At 41.0% G+C, this 12,982-nt stretch overlaps 1 protein-coding gene across 1 annotated transcript; it reads left to right on the top strand.

Annotated features, from left to right (window-relative positions):
• Positions 1-353: 353 nt before the first annotated feature.
• On the top strand, positions 354-6,719 carry LOC107698095 (zinc finger protein 501-like). The gene is made up of 7 exons (XM_016499008.1): positions 354-464; positions 546-568; positions 649-906; positions 3,599-3,630; positions 4,923-5,503; positions 5,672-6,192; positions 6,698-6,719. Exons 1-7 carry the CDS (start codon positions 357-359, stop codon positions 6,717-6,719), a joined length of 1,545 nt encoding a protein of 514 aa, XP_016354494.1. The 5' UTR covers positions 354-356.
• The last annotated feature ends 6,263 nt before the right edge of the window (positions 6,720-12,982 follow it).

Here is a 12,982-nt window from a genome sequence, read left to right on the forward strand (position 1 = left end):
GAGGAAACAGAACCCAGAGTCATTTTCATCACAGCTGTAGATCACTAAATACAGTTATGACCTGATATATTTAATATAATGGACTCCAGCTGATTATTTGTGTAAATGACGAGCATCAATCTGCTTCTGGATGCGTTATATGTCTGTATCTGAGTTTCTCTCAGGTCTGAATGATGTGATTGTGTTGATGTGTGTCGATGGAGACGATTGAAGTGAATGTGGTTTGATTTCAGTCTCAAGCTGAGCACACAGAGCGTCAGATTAAACAGCAGTTTGAGAAGCTTCATCAGTTTCTCAGAGATGAAGAAGAAGCTACAATCACTGCACTGAGGGAGGAAGAGGAGCAGAAGAAGCAGATGATGAAGGAGAAGCTGGAGGAGATGAACAGACACATCTCAGCTCTTTCACACACAATCAAAGACACGGAGGAGATGATGAAAGCCAGTGACGTCTGCTTTCTGAAGGTCTGATTTCAGATGATTGATTGATTGATTGATTGATGATTGATTGAGTTGTTGATGATCAATGGTGTGTTTGTTCTGCAGGAGTTTCCAGTCTCAATGGAAAGGTGAGTGATCTGCTGCTGTCTCTGCTCTCTCTGCTTCTGATCCAAAGCCACTGCAGTTCTGATCCTGAATGTTCTTCCAGAGTCCAGATCTCATCACAGCCGGATCCACAGACTCCTTCTGGAGCTTTGATTCATGTGCCACGTTACTTGGGCAACCTGCCCTTCAGAGTCTGGACGAAGATGCAGGACATGGTCCAGAACAGTGAGTCTGACTGCAGAAGATCTGAGCTCGCATACACACACACTGGAAATGATGCAATATTGACAGATTTCAGCATTATGTGTGAAGAACCAGATCATCTGCTGCACCAAAATCAGCAGCTTCACTTTAGAAAGGGGTGTAAAAAGTATTCAAAAACTAAACTCAAGCTAAAGTACAGATACTCTGTGAACATTTTACTTAATTAAAAGTACAAGTAAATGGCCAAAAACATACTTGAATAAAAGTAAAAGAGTAAGATTTTAAATTGTACTCAAGTATTAAAAAAGTAGATGATCTTCTGAATGCAAAGTGAAATAGCTCCAAAATAAACTGCATAAAATGTTTTGTCAGACAGACAAACACAAGTTAAATTTAAAGGGAGAAAAGCAAATGCAGTGTGCACTGATCAAACACATCTATCTAGTGCAACAACAACAATTAAAATGCAGCACAGTGGAGCAGAAACAAATCCATCCTTCACACCTTAATGCCATCCCATACGTGTACCACTTTCTTTCTTCAGATGAACACAGACTGAGAGTTTAGGAAAAATAGTCAATCTTTCTGCACATAATGCAAGTGTACGGCATGAACAAAGATGATGCTTCAAAAACTACACACAGAGAAGACGACAGTAACTCATATTATTATTAAATAATAATTCATTGCCAGTCCTAAGTGTTGCTCAATATATCATTATAATAGAACGGATCGAGTCCCAGGTAAGAACAGCACTAAACATGACTTACAGTTCATTTAACACACAAGTGAAAGTGAAAGTGAAAGTGACGTGTCGTGTGGCCAAGTATGGTGACCCATACTTGGAATTAGTGCTCTGCATTTATCCCATCCAAAGTGCACACACACAGCAGTGAACACACACACACCGTAGCACCTCAACAGCACCTCAGTCGTGGTATTGAAGGTGGGAGAGAGCGCTGTACATTCACTCCCCCCACCTACAATCCCTGCCAGTACGAGACTCGAACCCACAACCTTTGGGTTACAAGTCCGACTCTCTAACCATTAGGCCACGACTTCCCCAAATGTTCCCACAATGTTCATTACACACTTTTTGGAGATTTTTGTAACTTCTGATTTAAAAAGTAATCATGGCCACTGAAACATGAATTGTATTTAAATTATTTTCACTGATTTTATTTGCACTCAGTCTTGTGCATTCAGTCCATATATTACTCAGAGAGCTAATGACTGCATCAAAACAGACACAAATAATGAATAAACTTAGCTACCTTAATATGCTTCCTCACATTTGATGGCAAAGACATTCTGAAGCTAAGAATTGACCTGATGAAAGTTTTAACAGAAGGATGAGCTTGATGCATGAAAACAAACCTCATTAGCGGCAGGTTTGAGCTTCTGGACCATATTTAATGTGTGATAGATCAAATAAAAATGCAAACATGCAATCAGTACTTTTCAAGTTGAAATCAAATTGTAAGGAGTAAAAAGTACTGTTTTTCCTTCATAAAAGTAATCAAGTAAAAGTAGAAGTAGTCACTTTAAATTGTACTTGAATAAAGTAAATATCCTCATTTGTAAGTTGCTTTGGATAAAAACATCAGCTAAATGACTAAATGTTAATGCAAATGTTAGTCAGCTGATCATCAATCATAACTCCAAGCTTTCTAGCTGTTTTTGAAGGAGTTATGCTTGATGTGTGAAATTTTGATAAAGTGATGGGTTTGTTGAAACCACAAGCAGTTCTGTCTTAGCCAGGTTGAGTTGAAGGTGATGAGTGGGGACGGGTCAAGAGGGAGGGGGAACAGAGAGAGAGAGAGAGAGCTGCTTGAAGACCCCCCATACGGGGTCCCCAAATGATCCTCCGCCAGCTGGATGGCGGTTTCCAGGGATGCTGGCCGATGGCACTGAACCCATTCGGCTGTCCGTTTCAGAAGCTGCATGGACAACTGTTCCAGGAGCACCACATCCACCACCCCGTCGGCGTCGCGATCCTCCGGCAATAACCATTGTCGGCAGGCTTCCCGGAGCTGCTGGGCAAAGGCAGTCGGGTGGCCACACTCCTGGAGGGTCAGCGATCTAAAGCACTCACCCTCCAGGAGTGTGAGAAACAGCAGAAACACTGAGAATGATACAGTCAGAAGACTTTCAATCTACAGATCAACATCATTTACCATTAATTTACTGTAACACTAACTGCACCATGGTATTGTGTCAGAAATGTGGAATATTCATATAGAATTTTATTATATTATTAATGTAGCCAAGTCAAGTCACCATTATTTGTATAGATCTTTTTACAATACAGATGGTGTTAAAGCAGCTCTAAACAATGTAATGACATGAAAAAATACTAAATTCACAAAACTTTTTTTTTTCGGGTCTCAGGAGTATATTTACATAAGTGCTCTAGTGTAGTTATTTACCTGTAGTTGTTAATGAAGATGGGTATCATCAGATTTCTGTTTATTCTTTCATTTTTAATTCTTAATGTTATTTAGAAAAACAGACAACACAGAAATACATAGAATGTGTGAATTAGCACTTATGTGAGTGCAGTGTTACTGAATGAGCATTTTAAACTGATGTGCTCAACGCTTGCTTTTGTGTTGACAGACACTCTTTTAATATAGTTATATAATGATATACAAAGAGCCAACACTTACTGCCTCTTTGATTTCTTGATGATTTTGGCAAATCTGCTTCTTCCACACAGAAATTCAGCTGGAATATCCCCATCAGTTTACAAGTGAAGACGAGCATCAAAGCATCAGGAAGCAATCTGCAAAGACTGAGTTTATTAAAGAGGACAGAGAGAAGATGAGAGATCCAGAACCCTGCAGAATCAAACACACTGAAGATACTGAAGAACAAACAGGTTGGTGTTTATTATTCATTCTTCATTAATAATGCTGACGGTTATACAGTTTTCAAGTAGTTTTAGATTGTGTTTGTTGTAATTGGAAATATCTTAGCTCTGCAATAATATACAGTAACTAAATAATCAAATAATAAGGGACACGTTGTTGATCAAACACATTTAAAATTCTTCCTACAGAAACATGGGATATGTGCCTATAATGTTTTAAAAATCATAATTTGAAGATCAATGTACCTCATTCATTGTTAAAGCAGCTCTAAACAATGTAATGACATGAAAAAATACTAAATTCACAAAACTTTTTTTTTTCGGGTCTCAGGAGTATATTTACATAAGTGCTCTAGTGTAGTTATTTACCTGTAGTTGTTAATGAAGATGGGTATCATCAGATTTCTGTTTATTCTTTCATTTTTAATTCTTAATGTTATTTAGAAAAACAGACAACACAGAAATACATAGAATGTGTGAATTAGCACTTATGTGAGTGCAGTGTTACTGAATGAGCATTTTAAACTGATGTGCTCAACGCTTGCTTTTGTGTTGACAGACACTCTTTTAATATAGTTATATAATGATATACAAAGAGCCAACACTTACTGCCTCTTTGATTTCTTGATGATTTTGGCAAATCTGCTTCTTCCACACAGAAATTCAGCTGGAATATCCCCATCAGTTTACAAGTGAAGACGAGCATCAAAGCATCAGGAAGCAATCTGCAAAGACTGAGTTTATTAAAGAGGACAGAGAGAAGATGAGAGATCCAGAACCCTGCAGAATCAAACACACTGAAGATACTGAAGAACAAACAGGTTGGTGTTTATTATTCATTCTTCATTAATAATGCTGACGGTTATACAGTTTTCAAGTAGTTTTAGATTGTGTTTGTTGTAATTGGAAATATCTTAGCTCTGCAATAATATACAGTAACTAAATAATCAAATAATAAGGGACACTTTCTATAAACTGGGTACTTTTTTTGCAACAAAATAAATTATGCTAGATAATTGTGTTGTTGATCAAACACATTTAAAATTCTTCCTACAGAAACATGGGATATGTGCCTATAATGTTTTAAAAACCATAATTTGAAGATCAATGTACCTGATTCATGGAAATTTTCAGGGACTTATATATAAAATGTACTAGATGTATTTATAAAACTGCATCAAAAATATCAAAATATTGTATATCAGTTGTCTACCTTCCACTGTTACATCAGGGTTCGGTTTGATGTCTTTTCACTTTTTAATGAGTTACTGACAAAGAAACTGTTTTTGCTTTTATTTCAGAGTTGATTGAAGAAAATGAGGACAATGAAGAATTTAGTAAAGTTGAGGGAAAAAATCAATTCAAAACTGGAGAAAAACTTTTGAGTTGCTGTCAAAGCAAACAGATAATATTAAGGAAAACAAGAGCCAAGAAATCTTTCACCTGCACTCAGTGTAGAAAGAGTTTGACATGCAAATATAGTCTTGATGTTCACATGAGAGTTCATACTGGAGAAAAACCTTACAAGTGTTCACACTGTGACAAGAGATTCAGGCACTCAGGAGCCCTGAAAATACATGAGAGGATCCACACTGGAGAGAAACCTTATAAGTGTTCACACTGCAGCAAGAGATTCAGTCAGTTAGGAATCCTGAAAACACACGAGAGGATCCACACTGAAGAGAAACCGCACACATGTGATCAATGCGGGAAGAGTTTCACACAAAAAAGAAACTTCATGGAGCATATGAGAGTTCATACTGGAGAGAAACCATTTACTTGTGATCAGTGCGGGAAGAGATTCTCACACTCAGCACACCTTAAGAGACACACAAACATCCACACTGGAGAGAAACCATATGCATGTGATCAATGCAACAAAGCATTTTTGTGCGCTTCATACCTGAGGACACACCTGAAAGTTCATACAAAGGAGAAACCACATTCATGTCATTTGTTTGGAAATAGTTTTGCATTTCTAAAAAGTTTGAAAGTACATCAGAAAACACATACTGGTGTGAGAGAATACATGTGCTTTGAGTGTGAGAAGACTTTTACTACAGCAAAGTGTTTAAAACGGCACCAGAGGATTCACACTGGAGAGAAACATTATAAGTGTTCACACTGTGACAAGAGATTCAGTCGGTCAGGAACCCTGAAAACACATGAGATGATTCACACTGGAGAGAAACCATACAAGTGTTCACACTGTGACAAGAGATTCAGTCGGTCAGGAATCCTGAAAACACACGAGAGGATCCACACTGGAGAGAAACCACACACATGTGATCAGTGCGGAAAGAGTTTCACAATAAAAGGAAGCCTTACAGCACATATGAGAGTTCATACTGGAAATAAACCGTTCACTTGTGATCAGTGTGGAAATAGTTTCTCACAATCAGCACATCTTAAGGATCACATGAACATCCACACTGGAGAGAAGCGGCACACATGTGATCAATGCAGCAAAACATTTTTGAGAGCTTCAGAACTTAAAAAACACCTGGTAGTTCATACAAAGGAGAAGCCCCATTCATGTTATTTGTGTGGAAAGAGTTTTTCATTACTACAAAGTTTGAAAATACATCAGAAAATACATGCTGGTGTGAGAGAGTACTCACTGCACTGCATGTGGGAAGCGTTTCAATCAATCTTCTGCTCTACACAGACATACAAAAAACTATCACAATAAGTAGATCATCTTCAGATCTGATGCTGCGTCCTCACCAAATGTGACACAATAATGCATCAAGCAGTAAAATATAATCTGCATAAATCTGTCATTACAAGCAAAATGACAAAGGAACATTATCTAAAGTTTTCACAGTGAATAAAGTTCATATTCAAAACCAGCAGATTCAGTGAGATTCAGATCAACTCAAAGATGGAGTTCCTCCCCAAAGAACAATGTCAAAAAGTTTTACTCTTGTATGTTATTTTGCTTCATCATTTAAATTATATCATTGTGATTTCTTATGAGTTTCATATTATGTTCAATTGTCTTATAATGCATATGTCACTTACTTACTCTGTCATGAATAAAAGTAGAAGCTTTTTACAAACTGTTCTTGTTCAGGAAGCTGAAGAAGAGACGGTAACACTTTTAAGAAAGACAAGATTTATTTTAAATTTTGTTCTTCACTGTTGTTTTCAGAACGACTAGTTATTTTTCCACTTTTGATGTATTTAGAAAATGCAGATGCAATATATACTGTCATGTAGCTTTGCAACTCATGCTTCTTTGCTTCTCTTGTAAGCAAGGATGGGTACCGCTACCTGGTATTAAACCGGTTAAATTATGAAAGACTGTGTTCTGTTGTTTAGTAGGTACAACATTAACCTTTCACAGGATGGACGACATGACAGCCAGCCATAACTTCTGACAACTTTTATTATCCTCCTCACAGTACCGTAACACACACAATATACAATGCTGTACATAACAATTCTGTACAATTCTAGACTACCCAGAATCTTCAACCGAGTCTGGGGAATATTCTGCCCCATTGACCACTCAGTGTTTCTCCAGGGTATCTCTAACTACAAACAAAGTCCTTTAGATACCCGGGAGGAGCTCTAATCCGGGAAGGATACCTTCTGGCACATGGTGAGGTCAGTTGGCATACCTTCTGAATTTCAGGCGTGGAAGTTGAACTTTCAGAGCACGGAGATACCTGTATATTGGCTGAATCTGGAAGGTCAGATGTCACAGGAGCTTTTGGAGTTGGTGAGAGATGAAACCTGTTTCTAGTCAAGGTACCTCTGGGTGTCTCTATAAGGTATGATCTGGGAGAGCCAGAAGTGGACACAACAGTGCCCCTTTCAGAAGTGTCTTTGACCCATATATGTTCACCTGGTCGTAAGTGTGTCATGTCAAGTACTTTGTGTCTTCAGTCAAATTTTGCTTCTGTTTCTGTCTGTATGTCAGTTCTATCTTTGTCAGCTTTTCCAAATCAGCACACTCTGGACTGAGCTGAGACGGAATCACAGGAACTTGTGTTCGGAGATTCCTTCCCATGAAAAGCTCGGCAGGACTGTAAACATTGGCAAGAGGGGCTGCTCGGTAAGACATTAGCGCAAGATAGGGGTCAACCGACTTTTTCAGGAGGTTCTTGGTTGTCCTCCCTGTTGCTCTGCGGAAAGTGAGGACTCCACGTTACATGGTTGAAACCCCAGTCCTGTGCAAAGACACGGAAACAATCTGAAGCAAATTGTGGCCCGTTGTCCCATTTTTGAAACCTCAAAAAACCTTGAAAAGTAGTCCACAATGACCAAGTAGTGCTTGTTGTCTTTTTGGAACAAATCAGCTCCTACGGTGGACCACGACCTTGTTGGAAATTCAGTAGGCAGCATGGTTTCTTTCAAATGTATTCTTTCACGTGCACATGTGTCACAGTTCTCAATCATTTTTGCTAGGTCTTTACTGAAACCTGGCCACCAAACTGAATGCTTAGCTCTCTCTCTACACTTTGTTATGCCATGACTTTCATGCATTTTTTCCAGTATCTCAGCTCGGAGTGACTTTGGAACAACAATCCTGATTCCACTCAATAACAGACAGTTTTGAACAGAAAGGTCTCCTGAGAATGACATGTAAGGTTGGAATGTTTTGTCAACGGAAAACTTATCTGGCCAACCCTTCCACACAGTATTTCTTTAGCTGCTGGAGTATAGAATTATTTTCTTGGTGCTCTTGGACCTCTTTGAGCCTCTTTTCAGTAGCTGGATGGCTTGCCATGACAGAGTCAGCATACAGATTGATGTCTTCTTCAGAAAGCCCTTCTGCTGTACTGTTTATGGGAGCTCTAGTCTAGACAACACATCTGCTGTTGCGATGTTTTTGCTGGCCACATGTGATATGGTGTATGAAAACCTTTAGAAGACGCATATGAAGTCGCTGAATGTGTGGAGGGAGTTCATCCAATCTCTTGGAGCTGAGCAGAGGAACTAGAGGTTTATGATCAGTTTCAATGTGGAAACTTTTCCCAATGAGAATCTCTGCTCACCTCTCACAGGCCCATGTGGAGGCCAACGCCTCCTTCTCTATTTGCGCGTATCGCTGCTCTGTGTTACTGAGAGCCTTCGAAGCAAATGCCACAGGTTTCCATATGTGGTCTGCTTACTTCTGGAGGAGAACAGCACCCAATCTGTGTGAAGAGGCATCCACAGAAACAACTGTATCCTTGTTTGGATCATACCGCACCAAACCTGGGGGTGTTGTCAGGTCCACTTTAATTTTTTTCAAAGGCCTCTTGCTGATGTGACCCCCAAACCCACATATTGGACTTTCTCAATAAGTCTCTTGAGTGGCTGTGGTTTTGCTGCCAAATGTGGTAAGAATTTACCAAGGTTGTTAACATTCCCAAAAACCACCTCGCTTCATTGACATTACCTGGTTGTTTACCTTAACTGCCTCTAGCTTGTCTGGGTCTGCACTCACCCCTGCCGCCTCAACGATCTGTCCGAGAAACTTGATCTTCACCTTGTGACTCCTGCTTCCTGAAGTCTTGAGAGCACCCTTCATAGCCTCTCATTGTGTTTGCTCTGCGATGACCCCCAGACGAGCATCCAAGTCACATCGTAGAGTGGAGGAGAATGACCACATCCGTCACATTGGTGCCGTGACCTGTTGGATCACCTGATCTTCTCGAAGAGGATCGCTGTGAGGTTGCTGTTTTTATCCGTGGTTAATGTGACTTTATGAACGAAGACCTTTTGATCGCAGACTATTTTTGTGTGCAGACTTTTTGAATGAAGTCATCTTTATTGATACGTCACCAGTTTTGTGACTGTCACTGATTAACAAGTTATCTACTGTTGAGTAACTTTTGAAGTGATATTGTTTCATTAATTTTCATTCATGGGTGAAAAATTTGTTCAACGATTTGATGTTAGCAGTCCCGTAAGCCCTTTTATTCCACGTGGACGGGGCGTCATGACCGACAGCCTTTGTGCTGGTGAACCTACATCTGTTGTCAGTGGAGGAGGTCGTTCTCGCATGGTGCTTGATAGTGCACAGGGTGTTGGTCGTGGTCTGCTTTTTAGGGACCCGCCTGTGGAACGCCATGTTGGGAACGCATCTCCTTCATATAATACGAATTGTTATAATCAAATGTTGGATTGCCTAACCGATATGTTTGGGAGATTGGGCGAACAAATTAGTGATGCCGTCGCTGCCAAATTGATGGAAAATGGAGTGATTAACGCAAGTCGTGATTCTCAAGTTAACAGGGAGCTAAACCCTGACAGTTTCGCCAAACAAGATGTTTCTCAAGTGACAGTACATGTCACTACTGACAGGGAACTTGTGATTTTCAGAGGTGACAGTAGTGATACATTTCCGGTACACGAATGGATTGAGATGACCAGAACACTTCTGTCGAAAGAGAAGTGTGCTGTTGAGAATCAAGCAGATGAAATAATGTCACGATTAATGGGCAAAGCGGGGGAAATTGTGAGAATTAGTCTTAGAAGTGACGCATCTCTTGTGTTGCACCATCGTGCCTTCCTTTGGCTGACTTTTATTCGACTCTGCCTAAGCCCGGTGAGACCGCAGTAGATTACTGGATCAGAATCAATAAGGCAGCAGATCTAGCAGATGAAGGCCTGCGTAGACAAGGGCGGGCCATAGACAAAATCAGTGAAGAGGTGGCTCACATGTTTGTAAAATATTGCCCTGATCCTGTTCTAGCTAGTCTCTTTAAGCACAAGCCAATCAGTGAATGGACTGCGAAAGAAGTTCAGGGGAGGCTGGATGAGCATCAGAGAGAACAACGCTCTTCTCTTGCCTCTGCCAGCTCTCTTGGAGTGAAAAATGTTGATGTTGCAAATAGTGATAAGCGTTTGCCGATGTCTCACTTTCAGGAAACTGGTGCTGGCTTTGCAAACTATGTGAATCCTCCTCCTGTGCCCGATAGCGTACAGGACGGTTTACGCAGTGTTAGCTGTCCGACTCAAACTGTTCCTACGTCTCGGCATATGGGACAGTCAGATGAGAATAGTACAGCAGGGTAACAATGTCCAGCCTGAGAGGAATGTGAATTTCAGGCATGGAGGCAGAGCAAGAGGCTGTGGGGTCTGCGGTAATACTGTACACTCCACTAGGACTCACTGCCTCAAAGACAGGTTGTGTTTTGGTTGTTTTTCTCCGGGGCATGCTCAATCTGCCTGCCCACGGCTTCAGTCAGGAAACTAACCAACCTGTATATGGTGGGAGGCTGTACAGGTTTGAATGGCAACTCCCAAAATGATGTCAATATTGCAAATGCTGAAAACATGTTAATGTCTGCTAAACAATCTTGTTGTGGTGAGAATGTTGTGTTCCAGAACACGAATATTGTCTGCAGAAGGATCCTGGATGGAACAGTGGATCCATGGCATGTACCATGAGTGAGAGCGCAGAACAGAAATTGTTAGATGCTGGATGCTGGAGTGATCAATGTAGAGGCAGCCCAGATGTTATGCTAATTGGCTGTGGGGGCAGCCGAGTAAAACCGAAGAATTCTCTTACACTCGAGCTAGAGATTCATGGATGTAAAATGTTGTTTCCTACTTTGGTTGTTAGTGGGCAGCATGATGAATTCATTGTTGGTACGAATGTCATCAAACACATCATAAGATGTTCAAAGCAATGTGAATTGTTTTGGAAGGCAGTTTCGACTCCTCATGTTTGTAATGATCCTATGTCTGAGGCCTTCCTGTCTATGCTTGCAGGTTTGAATCGCTGGAGGGGTGATGGGGTGCCTGACAAGATTGGCACTGTGAGATGTAATTCAGCAATTTGTCTGGAGCCTGGTCGTGAGTACCTTGTGTGGGGTAGGTTGCCTAAACACACGGAAGTGTCTCCAGGTAGTGCTGTGTTGACACAGCCTACAAGTTCGCGGTCGGCACCTAAAGGGATTCTCGTGGCCAGGCTCGTCACACACCTATGGGGGGACAGGTGGGTTCCGTTGAAGTTAATTAATACCTGGGACAAACCTGTTATGCTGAGACGTAATGCCAAGATAGCCGATTTGTTTCCAGGTATTGCCCTCGAAGATTTGGATGATGGGAACCTGCTTTCTCAGACGCAACAGACTCAGCCAGAGGATAGTATGTCCACTGATCTGAGGTCTGTTGCTGAGAAGCTAAGGTCAGTTGGTCTAGAGGGGCTTGATTTGGATTCCTGTGATGTGTCTGAGCATTGTAGACTAAAATTGGTCGATACAATCTTGCAGTACAATGATGTCTTTTCACGTCATCATTTGGATTGTGGTAATGCTACTGGATTTGTCCATAGGATTCATCTTTCAGACACAAGACCTTTCTGACTTCCGTACCAGCGAGTGCCGCCTAGTCAGTATCAGGTGTTGCGTCGTGTTTTGAATGAAATGGAGGAGAAGGAGATTATTCGCAAATCGACTAGTGAGTTTGCGTCTCCTTTAGTCCTTGTTTGGAAAAAGAACGGTGATTTACGCTTGTGTACGGATTTTCGGTGGTTAAACAAAAGGACATTGAAGGATGCACATCCGTTACCTCACCAGGCCGACTGTTTGGCTGCGTTAGGCGGGAATTCACTATTCAGTACGATGGACTTGACCTCCTGCTTTTACAATATGCCTTTATATGAGGATGACCGAAAGTACTCGGCCTTTACGACACCTATGGGCTTATATGAGTACAATCGGCTTCCTCAAGGGCTTTGTAATAGTCCGGGGAGTTTTATGCGCATGATGACAAGTATTTTTGGGGACCAAAACTTTCTAAGCCTGTTATGTTATTTGGATGACTTAATTGTATTTGGACCTGACGAAACGACAGCATTGACCCGTCTTGAGATGATATTCAGTCGGTTGAGAACGCACAATCTGAAACTTGCTCCCAAGAAATGTAATTTCCTTAGGAAATCTGTGCGATTTCTTGGACATGTGATTGATGAGTCTGGGGTATCCACAGATCCAAGTAAGGTTGAGAGTATATCCAAAATGACCAGCTTGGATCTGATGGAGGCTGATGGAGTTACACCGTCTCAGAGGCGCATAAGATCCTTCCTTGGGATGGTTAACTATTATCAGCATTTTGTACCCAACTACTCAACCGTGGCCAAACCCCTTTTTGATCTATTGAAAGGTCAGAAAAAGAGGACCAAAAGAGGTTGTGCAAATAAAGGAAACTGTGCATTAAGGAAATTGACTGTAGCTGATTGGACACCTGAGACGCAGCTGGCATTTGAGAACCTTAAGACAGCCATGATAGAAGCAGTTATCTTAGCTCATCCAGACTTCAGCCGCCCCTTTGTGCTTTCGACTGACGCTTCCTTAGACGGCATTGGAGCTGTTCTGTCTCAAGTTCAGGCAGGTGACACTAAAGCCAGACCTATAGC

Source organism: Sinocyclocheilus anshuiensis, unplaced genomic scaffold (genome assembly GCF_001515605.1).
Source record: "Sinocyclocheilus anshuiensis isolate Anshui unplaced genomic scaffold, SAMN03320099.WGS_v1.1 scaffold1492, whole genome shotgun sequence".
Classification (NCBI taxonomy): Eukaryota; Metazoa; Chordata; class Actinopteri; order Cypriniformes; family Cyprinidae; genus Sinocyclocheilus; species Sinocyclocheilus anshuiensis.